Raw genomic sequence first — 19,660 nt, 5'->3', positions numbered from 1 at the left:
CTTTCCCTCTCACTTTCCCTCCTTTAAAAGGTCAAAATCACTGGACCTCTATTCCAACACATACAGTGTGTGAATATGAATCCCATTTATTTATGAAATGAAAAGCAGCAATATTCAAGTATTTATTTTTAACAGATTAAAAAGTTCTTTCCTGGAGAAGAAAGCTCCAAAACTAAAGGGATCTCACACAATGTACAAAATGTAATGCTCTGTAAGAGAAATGGGAACATAAATGCCTTTTTGACAGTTAAATTGGACCCATTTAGTTAGGAAGAATAGTAGCACACATTGGAACACCTTTAAAAGATTCAGACTGTAAAAAGCCTCACAATACATCACAGGATCTGACACTTTATGTTAGCAGTGAAAAGATTTTTGCGTTCCATGGGCATGAGTGCTTCAGGTTCAAAACAGGAGCGTTTTCTTCACATAACATTTCCCTTTTGTGCTGTGAAAGACAGTACACTGGCAAAATGTCTCAGTGCTGTTGTTTACACAGGCAGGAGGAAAAAAACATCTCACTGAGTGTATCTCATGTTAATACTCTTCCCTCCTTCTCATTTGTTTTTTTGTTTGTTTTTCCTTGCCTCCACCTTTTTTCTTTAATTTTTAACTTGCTCGTTGGTCTTCTGTCTACTGTTGTACCACTGTACTAAACCTATTTGAGCACTGCACTGTTTTTCTAAAGATACACTGAGGAAGGCTTTGGTTAATGAATATATTACTTCAAACTTCTCCCTATGATAAATATATTAAAAAAAGCACTAATAGCCTAGAAATTGAAACTTGAAAGTTTTTCTTCTAAAAAGGCTTCTTTGTATAAACATAAGCTTTGAAACAACTTAGATCAGCCAAAAGAATATTTGTGGGAAATCATAGGCCAAGAAAAAGGTAAACTTTTTTTAAGAAGTGGGAATAAGAAAGATTAGCCTGTTAAAATTACTTAGAAAAATAAGAAAGAGAAAGCTGCTGCTGATTGACCAAAGGAGAGTTTAGAGATATGAAAGAATCCCCTCCAAAAAACCCCTACATTGCACAAATAATAAAGGTGTTAGGGCAAGGCACGCTGTGCACATCCTGGTTTGTTGTTGTTGTTGTCATTGTTTCTTGCTGCTGAAGACAGGACCCCACCAGGTACAGGATTCTTGGTGAGTTTTGAATCTGTTTTTAGTGAACTGGAACAAGTTAGATAAAGTTGTTTATATGCTGTATATCTACCTTCCCTGAGCCGAAAATGTGTTAGCTAATGGGTTGTTTATGAGTTGCAAATCTGTTCAGTGAGGTGAAAATTTGTCAGATAATGGGATGTTTATGAATTCTAAATCAATATTCAGTGAGTTGGAACTGTGTTAGATAATAGCTTGCGTATGGGTTGTAAATCTGTTTCCAGTGAACTGGAAACATGTTAGATAAAGGGTTGTTTCTGGGTAGTAAATCTGTTCTCAGTGAGATAAAAACATGTTAGATAATGGGTTGCTCGTGAGTTGTAAATCTGTTTTTAGTGAGCTAGAAACCTGTTTAACAAAGAGCTCTATGTGTCTTAAGTGTTTTTAGTGTGCAGAAAAGTTCACGGATCTATTAGATTTGAGTGACACGTCTGATTTCAGGGAGGTATAGATCTATCTGGTAATAGATCCTTTAGGAGCAGGTTTACATTCAGTGAACTAAAAATCTGGGACAACCATGTCTTGTATGTAACGTACCCTATTTTCTCTATTAAAGTCAATTACTGAGCAAAGGTTTACACTATTTGTGGACTACAACTAAATGAGGTAGAAAAAGGTTGTAGAACTGATATAACCACACTAAGTATTTCCAGTGTGGTTTTGAATCTCTTCCTAACAAAGTAAAACTTCCTACAGATGTATTCTAATAATTCTGGAGGAAAAAAATAGCAAAATTAATGTCAAATATGTTCTTTTTCAAGTCTGAAATGAAACATTATTACTATAATTTTTCAGCTGGGTTCCACTCAATAATTTCTATGTGATCACAGATTCTTAACTCAGAAATGAAAAAATTTGGGAATTTTACGTCTTCCAGTGAATGGAATTAGTGGTGCAACCATCTTAACACTGCTTTTCTCCTTACAGGTGGAGATTGATCAAGTCTTTTCATTATATCAAACAGCCTCATGAATGTCTCCTGTTTACAGTGAGAGAAAAATCACATGCAGACCGTGGGATGGAAGGCTACAGAAATACCAGCTGAAAAAGAATGACTCAACATAAACTGAAGAGGTTTAAAACACATGAAAGAGAGCAATAAACATATTCTGGGATGTTATATCCCTTCTCACTTAGAAAGAAGCGTTTCTACAGAATAACGGAGAAGTATTTCTACAAAATGCCATAGTTCACACGTACATCCCAAGCAGCTACAGTGAATGCTTTTGCAAGGATACAAAATTTCATCTGACATTCAATTATTCAGAGTGCTGACTCTGCTAATGAAAAATGAAATCTGGCATATTAAGCTATAAGTAGAAACACTTCCGAACAATTTCTTAGACCTGTAATTCCCAGCTATGCTTTATGGAATGTCTTTAGCTCTTGTAGAGCAACCTCCTATGAAGTAATGAGGAATGCCTTATTGTTCTTTTAAAAACCAATTTCTATCTGCATTAGCGCTTCCCCAGTACTTATTTCTCTTCTTTGTCTGTTTTAAATGCTGAAAATTCCAATGGCTTTTCAAATGATACTTTTAATCTCTTTTTAAACCACCAGAGCTAAAGTTGTGCTTCCATGTCACCCCTGCATGTTTCTGTCTCTTGTGCAGCTAAGCTCAACTCTGAACCCTTAGGTTTAATGCTTTTCTGGGAGTAATGGGAACATCCTGATTCATTGCTTAGTTTATCTTTAACATATCTTAATACAGATAGCACAAATTCCTCTAAAATATGCACACATAGGAGATCAACGGGAAGAAACCCAAACACCTTGTATCAAAAATAATCACAGTATGGTTTGGTTTGGAAGAGACCTTAAAAGATCATCCCATTCCACCCCCTGCCATGGGAAGGGAGACCTTCCACTATCCCAGGTTGCTCCAAGCTCCATCCAACCTGTCCTTGGACACTTCCCAGAATGGGGCAGCCATGGCTTCTCTGGGCAATCTGTGGCAGGGCCTCACCATTATCATAGAGAAGAATTTCTTCCTTAAATCTCATCTAAATCTGCCCTTTTCCAGTTCAAAAATATTTTTAAAATGTTTTTCCATGCATTAATGCCAACTGTTTTCAAAACCACAAATGACTCCACAGAAGCCCAGTGCAGAGGCAGAATGTATAACAACTATCCAATATCAGTTGTGCAATAATATTTTGTCAGTTTGCAACTGTAACTTTTTTCTTTTCTAAAATATATTCCCATTAACATGCAACAGCAAAAGGTGATACAGCAAACAAAATTCCATTTTTCCTCACCACTCTTTGGTTTTGTTATTAAACTGACCCAAACAAATACCTAAATTTAGGCAACATAGCATAAAACAGTAGAAATTCATAAGAGATTTATCCACAACTTAAGGAGCAAATACTATATAGCATTTCAGACCTTTTGGGAAACAATTACTGAAATTGCAGCCTTCAAAAAAGCCAGACAGTACTGAAAAAGGTAAGAGAACAAACAAATTCAGTATCTGCATGTGATAACTGACTCCAGATGAATGTGGTTTGTTGCATATTTTAGAACAAATTAAGTAGAACAGAAATGAAAGAGAGCAGAAGTTTTTACAATTAACACTTCTGTCATACAGAGTTATGGATGTTTAGCATTAAGGATGTATTCCTTATGTATTCACATTCAGATTTTACCACGACAAACCTGGTACCTTCCTACACACACATTGTATTACAGTTATGTCAGACTTGGTTGATAAACATTTTATTGCCAGACACTCAGATTTTATTGAGACCTCAGCAGCAAAATGTGGTTTGTCCTATCCCAAAGACTTTGGTGAAGATGTTGGCAGCAATTTCTTGATAGTAGTGCCAAGCTACAAGTTTCAAAGGCTAGAAACTGGTCACATTTCATAAAATTCCTCCTACTCCTGGGGGGAATGAAGGTATAGTAAACATGAGGAGTAAATAAGTACATTACCAAGTGAACCTCTATTAAAACCAAACAGTTTTGTGGGTTGGAATTTGGCTTTAATTATCACTGAGTACAAGTCCCTTTCTTGGGTTTCACTTCAAGATGGGTGAATCAGCTGAACACCATGACCAAGGTCTTAAAATTTTCTACTGGGAAATGGCCACAACAGAGACTTCATCCTCACTAACTAGAAAATTAATAGCCAAATATTTTCATTTCCAAGCAATGCACAATGAGGTTTTGTTTCAACGGTAAAGCTCCTTTAAGTCACAGTAATATAAATTAAGCATTGCCACCATCACTTCTGTTTTCTAGTAACATGCTTCAAGTATCACAAGCCTGTTTTAAGATAAATTATTTTGAAGTGGTTAATGTTTAAATGTATCTTATAGGGATAAAATATAATAATTAATTATGGTAAAACTTCATTGATTTTTTTACTCCATCAAGCAAAGTGATCACCAACTCTTCACTCAATACAGTTCATTGAGATAAAATACGCAGGTTGGGGAATATGTATGTGGTGGGTTTTTTTTTTTTTTTTTTTTTTTTTTTACTTACTTTCAATTAGCACTTTTCTGCCAGCCCAGTTGTCTTTAATAACTTGGATGTTTCCATAGTGGGCATCACTGAAGAATATGCGGTTGGTGCCCCTTCCCTTCAGGCTGTAGTCAAAGGCCAGAGCGATCACATTTTTGAAGTACTCTGGGTTTTCATATGGCCTTACTGGAGAATTCAGGTTGGTCTCATCTGAAAGGTGGATGCTTTTTAGTATTGTCCTTCCTGAGTAGAGCAGGTAACCCTCGTGTCTGAGGCAGCTGATGCCATCCTCTGCCAGGTACCCGTGAGCGCAGGCACAAGTTCTCCGAGCGTTCCCGCGGTAAAGGCAGAGCTGGTGACATCCACCGTTGTTCTTGGCACAGACACTGGTACCTGTAAAAAAACCATAATGAAATCTTTTATAAATAAAAATACACTTCGTTAACTTAAAAAGAAATGAAATATCATGTGTTCTGAGAATTCTCCTCTTAAAAGTTATTTGCACTATGTTCACAAGGAAAACGAAGGCTAAACCGGTAAATAATGCAACTTTAACCACAACCGAAAAATAATTTTAAAGAACACAATTAATGAGCAAATACAATGAATGCCCTTTTCACTTCACAACAGTATTTATTTTATTAATAGAAAAAGATAACGTGAGTTATTCTTCTAAAACCAGCTGAAGACTTAGAAAACGTTTCAAGTGCTTTGAGTTTTATTTTTTTTTTAAAACACCTGTTACTGGCAGAAAGTCAAATTTAGCTACCATCAGAATACAGTACTGCTTTTAGACATTTTCTAACAAATTAAAAACATATGTACTGACTAGTAAAAACTGTGTGAATCCAGTTCCCTGTTTTCAATGAAGACATTTCCTAACATTTTGTTCTAATTTAATTTAAAACCCGACTTCAAAAACTTACTCCCTGACAATTACACACCATTAAGAAATCATTGTCAAATTAGTAACTACACTTGTTGCAAGCAATGTTTAAAATAACAGTAATCAGCAATAATTGGGAGCTATTTGTCTTTTTTTTATTTTGGACTATTTGTGAATTACTATTACAGTTAGTTAAGATAATTCAGTTTCTGTTTCTGACAGCACTTTCCATGTAACAACTCAGCTCTTTCAGTATAGTGATTTCCCCACTTCTGAAAGTTTTCCACATAATGAAGGTGAATAAAACATTTTAATAGAATGTTTTCAGGTACAAAACCATAATTGTTGGGGAATATGTAGTGTCTGAAAGCCCTGTTGATTGAATTCTTTAACTGCTACATTTCAAGCTGAAAATCCATTTAATAAAAAATCATGGGAAATGAGAGGTAACTTGCTGTTGAAAGCAGAAATGCTGAATTTGTGTTCCTAGGAAAAACTCCATGAGACACAGTCCTCTGAAGCTATGTAAAACATGTGGAGATTCAGCTATATACATTTTTACATTCAGTTTGCTTAAAAGATTCTTTAAAAGTTTTATTAGGCTAGAAAAGTTAATATCTGTTTGGAAGGATGAGAGGTTGAGAAGAAAAAAAAGAAAATATATGAAAAAGATCCTCAAGCTTCTAAAATCTCTTGGAAAACGTCAATGCTTCCATGGTTCACCAGCTGTAAATCTCTTTAAAAGTGGCCAGTTCTGAAGCCAGAGTAGTCAGGGTATGTCCTTGGACACCTGTAAAACCGCACTGAAGGATGGGAATGTTTGCAAATCCCACTGCAGGACTGGCTCACCAGAAAGGGTAAAACAGGTGTTTGAAAAAAAAAGCATCTATCACAATCAGCACAGCTCATTGGGGTGTTGGGATTTTTTTTGTTTGTTTGCTTGGGGTTTTTTTTCTTTTTGGTTTGCGGGGTTGTTTTAATAACAAAAGGTCTAGAAACTATTTAATTACATTGGTTTTTTAAACAGCTAACTTCTTCTAGTTCAATAAACTTAAATATATAGAGATATATAAAAGAGTGTGAGATAGAAAAATATTCCAAAAACATTTTTCACCTGTTTTTGCCCTTTTGTCCTTCTGGCTCACTGACATCCCCTCCCAATGACATTAACCATTTGTACCCTAGTAAAATTTGAAAAACGTATTAAAAAATCATTCAAGTATGTTTTTCAAACTAACATCAGTAGATTTTTAGGCTCAGTAACCATTTCTCCTATTCCTAATGTGATCAAATCTACAAAGATATCAATAAAAATTACACATAAAGAAGCATTGTTTTATCCCACTGTTCTATTTTCCTAATTCTATAATATAAGGCCCTTCCAAGCCAGCAGACATTAACAATTTCTAGCCTAGTTAAAAGAGATGGGTTTTGGTGTGGCTTTTATTTTTATCCATGAAATATGATGCTCTCAAATTGCATGCAGAAATCCTTAGTAAAATTAATATGTATATATGTTTGCAAATTATTTTTTCTCAAAAATATTTAAAATTTCAAAAAAGTGTTTTTCTTCTTCATAAACATGCTTTCTTTCAAAATTCAGATTTATTTAACATGTCATACTTAATGCAGTTATTTAGGAAAGATGTATGTAGAAGAAACAGAATCTTTGGATAAATAATGCTGTGATTAAAACAACTTTTGAGTGCTACCAACACTGGAAATTTTTTCCTCTCTTTTTGAACACGTTTCTAGAAAATTTTGTCTGGATTACCCATTAGCAGTTTTTTTCTGAGGAAATCATCATCATTTTTGGTACTCATCTAACCAATTTTGCTCACTAAAGCAAGTTTTTCAAGGTATTGTCAAAAACAGAATTTTAGAAGTAAAAAGACAGTTAAAAAGCAAGATTATTCTTAGTCAGGTAATGGAGAATGAAGTTTAACCATCAGTACCATAAATCAAAGAGAGTCTATAATAACTTTTGTCTCGAGTTTGCTAAACTAACTGAATATAAAGGAAATCTGATTATTTACAAGGTCTCTTCCCACAGAAAAAGAAGAAAAAACAAAAAAGAAAAGATAGATTCAAACCCAAGTAATTTCAGCAAATAAATAATGAGACACAGAGGCTGGGAATGTCCAATAAGAAAAAACAATCTGGTTTGCTTTTGAATACAAATCTGAAACTGCCTGAGATTACTACTCTGTAAAGCACAAGTCAAGGTCTCCTAATCCTAAGAGTATTTTTTAAGAAAAACAAAAGAAAAACCATCAAACCTGGAATAATAGGAAGTGTTTTGGTTTTAGGTTTTCTCTTTGAAACACTCTGAAGATTTTAGTAGGATTGGTACTATATGTTTTCTTTAGTACATTAATTTTAGTTAAAAAAAAATCTACTTCAAGAGTAAAAAGTGGAGATAAAATCACTGATTACTTAATTTTTGGTATGCTTTAATATACAGAAAAAGTAGCAGGTGATATAAAAACAATCAATAGCATCCTTAAGAACAGCCAACCTTTCTCTCGTGCTCTATTAAAGACTTTCACTTCCTTCAGGTTTATCCCAAGGCCAGTCCTCATGGTCACAGCATCCGTGGCCTCACTCTTGTGGCCTCTTCTAATAGAGCCATTTGCATGTGCTCTGCCAAAAAAGTTGAAGATGTCTCATCAACAATCCTCAACTAATTCACACCGAACAAATGACTGAAGAGCAGTGTAGAGTTCACTTAACAGGAGGTGGAGAAGCCTGTTCTCATCTACGGCACTGAGGCACTTTTTCGCTTTCAGCATCAGAACGCCCTCTCCTCCTTGGAAACTGCGAGGGATTCTGCGATCCCGCCTGTGACCTTGCTAAGGAACGGCTAATCCTACAAAGGTGAGGCACCTGGCACTGAAATAATGTTTTGAAATTTAAAATACTTATGAAAAATAAATTACCTGTCAGACCAGTAGATGTAAGCTCCGAACACCGCAACTGAAAACATATCCACATTGCTCCCTGACAGCACAATCTCCCGATTCCCTCCACTCTCAAGGTCAATTCTTTCTATCTTGTCGGTACGAGCATCACACCAATACAATTTATTTTCCTAAAGATTAATTTCAAAGGAAACGTCAACAGGCTTGTCCAAGTATTTAATTAAGAGTTATTAAGATTACATCAAAGTGGAACACCAGCTGGCTTTAATGAAACATAACAAATACTGCACATTTTAAGGTACACTGGAAGACAGGGGAACCAACCTCATAATCGATGGAAATCCCATTAGGCCATGCAATCCCCAGGCTCACAAGGACAACCTTCTCAGAGCCATCCAAGTGTGCTCTGCCTATGCAAGGAGTCTGTCCCCACTCTGTCCAAAACAAATACCTAGAATGTTGTAGAAATCACCAATTAAAATTGCAAACATAATTATTACCATTGCCAAACAAAACTATTACTATTATAGTATATATAATATACATACTATTAATAATATATAATATTATTAAATGGACACTTAAAAAAACATAAGGCTCATGTCTCTAAATAATCTTAAGAAATTAAATGTATCATAGTGCTTGGCTAATCGAGCACTTCATTAAGATATTGTTTTCAAATTATATATAAGAAGAAATTCTTAAAACTGTATTCTAGGAGTCAATACGAAATTCTATTCCTTAAAGAATTCAGCTTTGTGCTTGGAAAAATAAAAGCAAATTAGAAACAAAAATAATAATTCTGGAACAGAAGCTCTTTAATCACTAACAAAGGTTGTAATAATACAAGGGATGCCTAATTTAAAAATGTTTTAGTTATGAAGCAGTGAGAAGCACTGCGGAAATGGCAGACCAAAGGGGCTTTATTTGAGAGGAAAATATTTTTCAAATTCTGCCAAATGCCTCATGGGAACAATCTAAATCTTACTTACCTAATCTCATGTTCCTGTATACTTCTCACTATACATCACTAACTTAGGATAAGATGCTAGGTCAAACTTCTGCCTTGACAAACTTCTCAGTCTGTTACTTCAGGTATAGCAAAATGAGGGCAGTTAATCTACACAGAGCACTTCCTTTATGAACAGTAACCCATGGAACAGCTTTGTGGGAATATCTATGAGTCTACAAACACAAATGTATGTAGGTACATCTGTGTTAAAATACACAACAAACACACACAATAGCATCTATTCTGTGGAAGAAGTATCTAATATAACACGATTGAGGCTTAGAATATTACTAATTGCCCAAGGAGAAGGATTTCCATAGCAAATATTCATAGAACACTAACGTTTTTTTTAGTAACACGCTGTACATAAAGTGAACAGAACACACAAAACCATTCTCCAGTGCTCTCCTCTGTGTGGGATGTGTGTGTTAGTTGGTTTTTAAAGCTTCCAAAAGTCTTCTGGGCATTACTAAACAGTTCTCCCCCTGTGTCTGGTGACATCATTACATCAACCTGCAGTTAAGCAGCTGTATTTGACTAAATGACTGCAGATATGTGAAATAATGAAGGATAATAATGTGATAAGGGTGAAAAAAAATGAATCCTATAATTTGCTCATCAAATGAAGCTTCTGAACCAACCCACTTTGGCTCTCATTGTAGAGCTTTCTGGCTCTAGGAAAAATGAATCTGTTCTCATAGTTGTTGATATAAAAAACAATAGCATCTATAGTAATGATAGAACTCAGGCAGACTAGAAAACTGAACTGCAACATGAGTTAAATTAAAAATATGTTGAGGAATGTTAAAATAGGCAGTATTATTCAGCTGGGCTTTAACAATCCCTGCATAAGCTTGATCCAACGTTAACCAGATTAACAACAGCACCTCTAAACAGAGCTGAAATTGCTTTCAGGCATCTGGTCAGAGGTCAGAGTTATTTGAGACTTTCTTAATACAGGATGTGAACTAAATGTTGGCCACAGAAAAGCAGACATTGAGTATACTACAATTAAATGTTCCCTAAACCAGTTACTCTGATGAAAAAAAACCAAAAAAGACCGAAAAACAAACCCCATAATTACCAGGTTAAACGAATCTAAAATCCTCCAAAGAAAATCATGAATAGCTGCCAAAACATGTTGCATGAATAAATACACCTGATGAGGGACAAAGACACCCTTTTGTAGGGCTACACATTCACATGTCCTCAGTGGCAATAAATAATGTCACCAACTAGCTGAATGCTACCTGCTTCCCATCTTGCCATAACTAGCAGATTCAATGAGCTCTAATAGCTGCTATTTTCTTCTCTATTCTTACAGCTGTCTGCTCCAGGTTCCAGAGAAATGCAGAGTGTGAAGTCAGGACAAGGGGAGGGAAGAACACCTTTGAAAGTTTTCCCTTGAGAAGGGGAAAAGATGTAACAATAATGCAAAGGATAATAAGGCCTAAATCTTTCCACAGAAAGGCAGACCTGTACTTCACTAGCAAAACACTGCTGTGCTTCTCCTGGAGGAACTGAGTGGAGATACCTCCAGTTATCATTTTGTGGCACAATGTTATAAAACAGACGAAGCTTACCTTCCTTTGCAGGAGATACACCATTCTACCAGACGTAAAATAGTGATCTGTGGTCCTCTCATCCTCCTGAAGCATTCTAAACAACCCCCTGACATGGTTACTCAGAGCCCAGTCCATCCTGGGCCTCGAACAACTCCAGGGATGGGGATTCCACAAGGAGTTCTGGAGGTGGATGGGGATGGTACATTCCCTATTTCTGTTAATGCTGTCCCTGCCTTCAACAATCAGCTGGGTGAATCAGATGTCAGTTTTGCCAACCCCTATTCTCCAATCCACAACCTTCATCTCACGTGACTTTCAGCTACCCTGGCCAGTCTCCCTGGTTGTTACACTGGGATGTTACACGATCCTGGAGTTTATAACTACCAAGAATTACACTGCTCTGGGATTTCATCGTGAGGTCCTTCATGAGCTGATGTGGCTTCCTTGGATTTGCTGGGAACTTCAGATTGAAGCCTGCTTCCAAGCAACGTCTAACCTTCAGGTGAAATGGTTTCCTTAGAGAATTAGAACTATTTTTGCAGAGAAACGACGGCATGCCATGAATACAGACAGCAAGGAAAAGCTGTGTGTATGTTAGGAATCACAGGTTACCCTTTCTCTGGGTGTACCGCGATAGAGCGTGGCTGGTCCAGCCCCTGGGAGATCACCACGTAGCGGAAGGAGCCGTTCAGCCGGGCCACTTCAATCAGGTTGAAGCCATGATCTGTCCAATAGATGTTACCTAGGAAAAACACCTGGAAGTCACTGCATGCAGGAAAGACTACTTGAAAAGCATTTAAGTTAGAACTGGAAACTAACTGCTGTATTTTCATTTGCATGGGTCTTGTATTTGTAATTTATATTATTCCTGTTCAGGCTTTTTAGAGCATAAACTGGTATTGAAACTGTTCATTTAAGAAGTGCCATCCAAGAGATATAAATAAATTCCAGACATTTGCAATGCCAGAAATTAGAGCTGAAAGGAAAACAAGTTATTTAACCTTGGGCTGAAGAGGAAAGAATGTACCCTCAGAAATGAAGACAAGTCCTGGAGCAGGCTCAGACCCACCTGCTATCCAGTCCACAGCAATGCCTTCAACTCTCCCCAAACCGTTTGTGACAATGTCTTCTTTCCAGGTTTGGTCTCGCTTAGCTCTGCTAATCTTGTTGAAACCCATGTCTGTCCAATAGATTGTATCATTTCCTATAAAACATGCGCCAGTGATTCTCAGATTAATTCATTTACTTCAGTCCAAATATCTGCATTAGCAATTGCAAATATTGCGAGTTATAGCTTTATTAATATGTATCAAGTACCAAAATTATCAGCTTTAATTCCTCATTCCTTTTCCTTTTCTTAAATTTTGTTTCAAATAATGCTGCCAGAATTCTAGGCTGTTTAGTACAGCACAAGCAGCACAACAGAGCCATGACAACAGCTGGAAGCTACTACCTTTGTTAAAAATCACAATAAATATGCTGTCTTTACCTTCTTCCTAATGGAATAAATGCTTCAAAACATATAATTTTGTTTATCACCATTCCAAAATATTCAGGAGTCTGAAAAGCTACAGTGTAAAACTGCTTATACAGTGTTTTCCTTCAGTAATCAGACACACTGAATTTTGACAGTATAGGGAAAAAAAAATTAACTAGGGAAATAAAAAGTGCCACTTGAGAGTGATATGCTGACAAAAGAATAAAAAATATATATTACATCCACAATTCAGCTTTTATTTTAAATGTCCTGACAAGCTTCCACTGAGTCTTTTTTTTTTTGGTGTTTCAGACATCTCAGCTGTCTTCCCAGCCTTTCTGCTGCAGTGATTGTCCATAAAAATGGAAAAAAAGGCACAACTTTGACCATTTTAACTTAACAGCCAGGCCAAGAATTTGAAGTGGCCCAAGCACAAACACAACTTCCCTCTGTTGCACATAATAAACTCAAAAGGGAGATGGGGCAAACAAAGTGAGAGCTTCCCTTAAGCAGAACTGTCTCTATTTCCAGTGACAGGGTTCTGTAGGGAAGCTGCAACCAACATTCTGCTTGCAAAGTAATCAGCTGATGACCTCCTGAGTGAGATGTTTTGTTTGGGAAAGACACTGCTCAGAGATAATAAATAATATTTGTTCCATCATTATTTTTTTCATACTTTGTATATCTGCTTTTAATTCCATAATACAGTGTGTGTATTTATAGAATATATTTCTACATACAGCATAGAAATGTTACCTATAAAAATAAGTATAAATATTATCTCTACATCCACATGTATCCATACATATCTTCAGGTGTATAAATATTTGTGTAGATAGATAAATATATTTATAAAAAAAAGAGAGTTATTCGTGACCAAACAATATTGGTATGATCAAGAATCTTACCACACCACCAATCAAACAAATGACAATTCTGGCTTCAAGTAATCAAAACAAATATGAGAGTCACGCATTTTGCTACTTATTTGCTAATTAGAATTTAGAAGTATCAAAACACAGGGAGAGAAAAGATGTACCCATCTTCTAGCTCGTTCATGTCTGCAAGACATTGTCATTAGACTTTTAATTATGATACACTGTACTACTAGCATACACAAATATATTTTATCCACTTTGCATACCTAATTTACTGAGAGAACAGAAAAAATTGGGAAACCTTCCAGAATAAGAGTGAAATGCAAGAAACACTCACTAAGTGGAAAATAAAAAAAACAAGATGAAAACTGAAACTACCTCCACTTGCTTTCTGAATCCTATTTCATGTAAGTAGGTTTTAGGAATGAATTTATAAAATTCAATGTAAGGTACCAAAATGAGAAAAACAGTTGTTTTTGAAGCTGAAATGCAGTTGAAAGCTGCACTATAACTTTTCTATAAGACACAATCCCCTTGTGATTTCACTGTTGCACACCATTTATATTTATCTTTTGCAGTGCATTTGTCACTGCCAATTGTATTCATGTTCTCTGCGCTGGAACTGATCATCAGCCAAGTTGGAGAACCTCACTCCATTTCATCCTGCCTCAAATTTAATTTTTCCAAAAAGCCAAAAATCTCATTCTTCCAAAATATTGATTTGATATTTATTAGCCAAGTCCACATAAAACTCTCTAAAGTAGGAGCTAGCATATCTTATGACTATGGTTAAAAAAAAAAAATAAATCCCAAACCAAAAAACATGAGATACAAATTGTATAGGACCTAGTATTGGTCCTATATATATACACATACATATACATATCCTATACACATAAAATTGTAGTATTGGTATTTTAAATTTAAAAAGGTCAAATTTTAGTCTTCTGTATTAGAGATCATAATTTAGTAATGTTTGCATAATTTAAATTTTTAAAAAATGTATTATAATAAAAAAATGTCATCCCTAGAAAACCCAATTGTCTTAGTACTCTCTCTCACAAACATGTGTGGTTACCACTTCTCTCTCCTCCTGTATCTTTCCAGGAATAGATTAAATCTCTGTATCAGAGTCTTTCCCATCTCAGAAGTCTGTACAAAGGCACTGCCTTTAAGTGATTTTTATGTCTCTGGAGACCGTAACGGAACTATACCCGTGAAACAAGAAAAGCTCTGAACATCAGCTGCCACTGATTTGAAAGCAAAACATACAAATATGAGGGCACTGTAAAATGTTGTGAGAACTTGAAATTTTGCTAGACAGAGATGCAAGAGCATCAATGAAGAAGCAGGTAAAAAACAAGAAGATTTAATGAACTTAACTTCTAACCTGATAACAAGAGATTAGTGATATTTGTGTGATGAAGTGATCCAACACAGCCAACAGAAATAGGTCTGATTTCAATACCAAGGCAAATATTAACCTAAACTTAAGTAAAAAATTAGGATCTCTCAATGCTGAATTCCCAGGCAGAATCTACATCAAAATAAAAAACAATGGAGTATGACAAAATAATTGTATATTTCAGGAAGCCAGTGTCTTTATTTATATAACACAGATAACTTAAGATTTTATTTCTAGACTGCCAGTTTGTAAACTCAAGGGGTAACAAAATGAGTCTCAAAGGAAGGCTGGTCAAAGAGCTGATGGGTTAAAAAGATAAAGACACAGGATATTTTCCAGGTCACTACTTGGTCACAGATTACTTATTTTCCAAAAACTAATCAAAAATTGCTAGCATGTTTGAAGATATCCAAGCACCACTGGGAAATGTATCCAGTCACTTTTAGAATCTGATCTTCAATTTTTTCCCACCTTCTTTCACATGCATGCAAAACTGAGACCTCCTAATTTCATAGGAGGTTTGTGAGGCTGTGTAAACTAAAAACTATTTCTGTAATACAGGGGAAAGGTACATAGTATACTCCAGGTGGAAATGCCTGCTCTTCAGGCTGCCAGAGCACCTTCCAGAAGGAAGAAACAGATCCAGACTTGGCTTGTGCCTTGCAGGGAAGTGGCTGAGCTGTGCTGGATAGGGAGAAAACTGTCCCACTCAGCTGTCAAAGCCACCTGTTAGCTACAACACCACACAGGACTAAGAAAATTCCATGGAAAAAGTGTCACAGCAGGAACAAGCCTTTTTCCTCAATGAACACTTTCTGTAAAACCAATTTCCTACGCAAGTTCTCAGTGATGACTCCACCAAAAAAGAGCAGCTGCTGCTGCCAGAACAATCTGCATATGCACAATACAGGTTCTCCTATTTACTGTAAATGTTAAAGGCAGAGCTTAACTGTGTAACATGATCCATTTCCAACTCCTTTAAATGCAACTGTAATTACTTAGAAGGTTTGAAAACAAGGGGTTATTTCATTTATGAGAAGAATTTACAATTCTTACCACATATACAATAAACTATACATACACAATATTTACCTGCATGGAAGTCTATGCCTACAGCAAATGAAGTTCCAGATATTGGCATTAAAGCATCCATTTTATCATTTGGATCGAGAGGAATTCCTCTAATTCCCTCATGAACAGAGTACATCAGAAATGATTCAATACCTACAGGAAAGATAAAGCAGCCAGTGAGAGCGAAGTGGAAGATTTCCCGGTTTCCAAGAATTGAGGAGCTAGCATGCATTGGACTTAATTTTCCAAGAGTGCTCCACTGTTTTTCAGAGTGACAACTCCAGCTCTTTGAAAAAGCATCCAGGAGTTATTACAGTGCATTTCTAATTAAATTCCAAATGTGGTCCTATAAAGAGAAGGGAATTACTGCCCATTTCAAGCACCACCTTATCATTAACTAATGAGTAGTAACGAAAATTAAGAAAGATGAATTAATGACATTTAGGAAAAAAACAGTTTTGAATTATGAGAAATTTAAGAATATTTTCAGTGCACATCTGCACTTTGTGAACATATTCAGCAAGAGATAATTTTAAAGAACTTGTGGAAAACAGGACAGTAAATTGTCTTTTGAGGTACAGAATTCATCTCACCTCAGTTATGCACATTTCCCTCACAGACAAGAGGGAGAAATACACAGTTTTAGTGACCAGCATGGTTGATGCATTTTAAATGGCTACTTTTGTGTTAGATTAATCACATTCCAAATGCTCCTATTTCTGTTGAGTAGGAATAAATTCTACTCTGTAGAGGTCTTCTTATTCAGTAATTTTCAGGAATTACTTAGTCCTAATTAATAGTAATAAACAATACTAAGTTTATAAAACTATAAGGCACCTTGACCATAAGGCTGCTTCACGTTATTCAGGCAAAGAGTAAGACTTTGGCTGTAAGCTACATTCTGATTTTTGCCAACTAAAATAGAAAAAGATTGAAGGAAAAAATTGGTTTTAATTTTATATTAAGGGCAATACAACAGGATGAGATACCCAACCATTCAGATACTTGTAGCCTATAATTTAGTTTAAAGGTAAGGTAGATGGCCTTGAACAAGTATTTACTGCTATTAATAATGATTCAGATGGTCTGCTTTTCTGCCTACATTAAAAAAAACACCAAACAAACCCAAAAAACAAAACAACAGAAAAACCCCAAACAAACATAAAAATTCCTCAAGAGTTTCCACGGAAATTTATGTATTTAAATAATTAAATGAAAAGGTAAATTTAATTCTGTCTTAACCACAATAGACATTTCTGTGTAACTGCTTCATTCAAGCATATTAAGTAAAGTTATTTAACTGACTAAAATAAGTTTATTTACTCATTGCAATATTCCCCTAGAACTTAAGCTGGCTAAAATAAATACTGAAAGCCGTTTTACCTTTGCAGGCCATGCGGTTTTTTTGGAGGTTGTAGCCTACTGTGCACACACAAGTTCTGGTGGTTTCTGATGTTGGCAAACAAAGCTGGGAGCATCCCCCATTGTTTAACTGGCAGGAATTGCTGCCTATGACATGATGGGAGAAGAGGGAGAGAAAACAAAACCTGGGTGAAACTGGCTAAAAATGAGTGCTGTTCTCAATATATTATTATTATTTCCAAATTTTGTTCAAGTCACATACTCAAAAAATTGATATATGCATAAAATATTTCACATATTCATATACCTTTCCACGTTTCACTGCTGCAGAATTTCAACCCCACATTTCCCCTCAGAATATAAATAATTTCATTTTCTGAAAAATCTGCCTATTTTAAAGTAAAAGCATACGAAAAACCTGAAAATTCTACGTTAATGGCAAAATCTCACTGACGTTACTGTATCTTATTCCAGACCATGAACAAATCATTCATTGTATCTTATTCATTCATCAAATGTTATATTAACCTTGTTATCATCATGACCCAGCCTTTTTTTACTGTATTTAAGATATAGTTCAAAGTAATCTCACAAATCCATGCTCCTCCTAACTGCTTAATTGATACAATATTTAATTTTAGGTAATAGATTAACAAATTTTAATAAGATTTATAATAAACATTACACACAGTAAACTAAACACATCTCAGAAATTTGAAGCTTCATGAAAAAACATTTAAATCCACTAAGATATTCACGGAATTAGTTGATTACAAGTTACCAAGCCTACAAAAATCAGAGCACTACTTGTTGCATTTATTTCCACAGTCCTAATTTTGAAGTAGAAAGCATTTATTCACCTAAAATCACAGAAATTTTCTAATGATGCAGCAGACACCAGACACTGCTAAAGTCTGATCACCCAGGAGGCAACGTAGGTGTCTCTATGGTAGGGAGTTAAAGCATTTTAAAATGATAGAAACTTTACTGAATGCCTAAATTTTTGTTACTTGCTGTTCTACCACACTTAAAACTAAGGGCCAGGACGGCAAAGCACCTTTGGTGTTTCCTACACGAGGTAAAATTGCAAGAGTCCCCAGAAAGGTTTAATATGGAACTGAATTATTGCGCTCCACATAAAGATTACTTCTTGCAGAAACCATCTGGAATGGTTCTTCTGGAAGCTTCTCCACAAAAAACCAGAATCCCAGAATGGTTTGGGTTGGAATGGACTTTAAAGATCATCCTGTTCCAACCCCCTGCCATGCACAGGGACATCTTCAACTATCCCAGGTTGCTCCAAGCCCTGTCCAACCCAGCCTTGGACACGACCAGGGATGGAAAGCCCACAATGAAATGGAATAATTTGCTTGACTTAGATCCCATCCTCATCACTTTTCAACTGGAATCCAAATTAAATTCTTTCTAGAGAAAATCACAAATGTTTTCATCACCAGTCACCAAATTCATAACACTGTGTGCATGACCCCAAATCACACCTTTTTATACTATCATAGCTTCCGCTATGCCAACTAATTTTTGGCAGCATTAGCAATATCCCCTATTTTTCTACTGCCTCGATTTTGATTTATACTTCTGTCATTTCTGTCAACATAGATGAATTGAACTGTTTTTAAAATAGATAATGAAGAATATCAATGAATTCTCTCATAATAGTTCACTTAAAATTTCTATAATTTGAATAATGAGGTTCACATGTTAAACATCTATTTTTACTAAAAATTTTAAACTCTCTAAAAGAACATCAAGCTTCACTTTAGTGTAAACATCTGATAAACTAAAATATGGTAGGCAGATATGCTAACTAAATTGTCCTATTAAATCCACTAATTTATTCAAAAATCAGGAATTTTTATCAATACAATATATTTTATCAGTGAATTACAAAAAATACATTTATTATTTTCTTCACATTGGGAGAATAACATGAGAAAAGATACTCTGTACTTTAAAAGTTGGTTAAACGTACTTAAAATTTACTTTACCTTGCTGTGCTGCTTTGTCATACACTTTCATGTGAACAACACCTGCAGTTTTGTTTCTTAGGACAGTTGGATTCCTTCCATCTTTTTTATTACAGGTACCAATCTGAGCCAAGTTCTGGTCTGCCCACCAAAGCTTTTTATCTGCAAAATTTCCAAGTTTTAAAAATTAAGAGGATCACTATTGAATTGTAGATGGTTGAGACCTAAGGCGGGAAAAAGCTTTTGAGGTTAATTCTCAGATTGGTTTTAAGAGAAATTGCTTAAAGAGGTCATAGAGGAAACCTGAAGAAATTGTGTTTTAAAGATTCTGCAGACATGAAAACAGTTTTCACCAGTTTCACTTTTGCTGTGACAACTGCTTATTTAAGGCTACCTGCATAGAAAAATGCCTCACTTTTCATATATATATATATATATGGAAGTTCTCGTGTTACCCTAGGGAA

The 19,660-nt window shown here is 35.5% G+C and overlaps 1 protein-coding gene across 1 annotated transcript in view; it reads right to left on the bottom strand.

Annotated features, from left to right (window-relative positions):
- Positions 1 to 19,660, bottom strand: part of LRP1B (LDL receptor related protein 1B) — a 483,986-nt gene that overhangs the window by 140,262 nt on the left and 324,064 nt on the right. The window contains exons 33-41 of the mRNA XM_017740107.1: positions 19,218 to 19,358; positions 17,233 to 17,358; positions 15,871 to 16,002; positions 12,088 to 12,222; positions 11,631 to 11,760; positions 8,766 to 8,892; positions 8,460 to 8,611; positions 8,039 to 8,163; positions 4,656 to 5,027 (exon numbers count right to left, since the gene is read on the bottom strand). Coding sequence (XP_017595596.1) covers positions 4,656 to 5,027; positions 8,039 to 8,163; positions 8,460 to 8,611; positions 8,766 to 8,892; positions 11,631 to 11,760; positions 12,088 to 12,222; positions 15,871 to 16,002; positions 17,233 to 17,358; positions 19,218 to 19,358 — 1,440 coding nt within the window. The remainder of the gene's footprint in view (positions 1 to 4,655; positions 5,028 to 8,038; positions 8,164 to 8,459; positions 8,612 to 8,765; positions 8,893 to 11,630; positions 11,761 to 12,087; positions 12,223 to 15,870; positions 16,003 to 17,232; positions 17,359 to 19,217; positions 19,359 to 19,660) is intronic.

The sequence above is a fragment of the Corvus brachyrhynchos genome, unplaced genomic scaffold (genome assembly GCF_000691975.1).
Source record: "Corvus brachyrhynchos isolate BGI_N302 unplaced genomic scaffold, ASM69197v1 scaffold126, whole genome shotgun sequence".
Classification (NCBI taxonomy): domain Eukaryota; kingdom Metazoa; phylum Chordata; class Aves; order Passeriformes; family Corvidae; genus Corvus; species Corvus brachyrhynchos.
The sequence above is the reverse complement of the archived record's forward strand: the minus strand, read 5'-3'. Positions and strand labels throughout refer to the sequence as shown.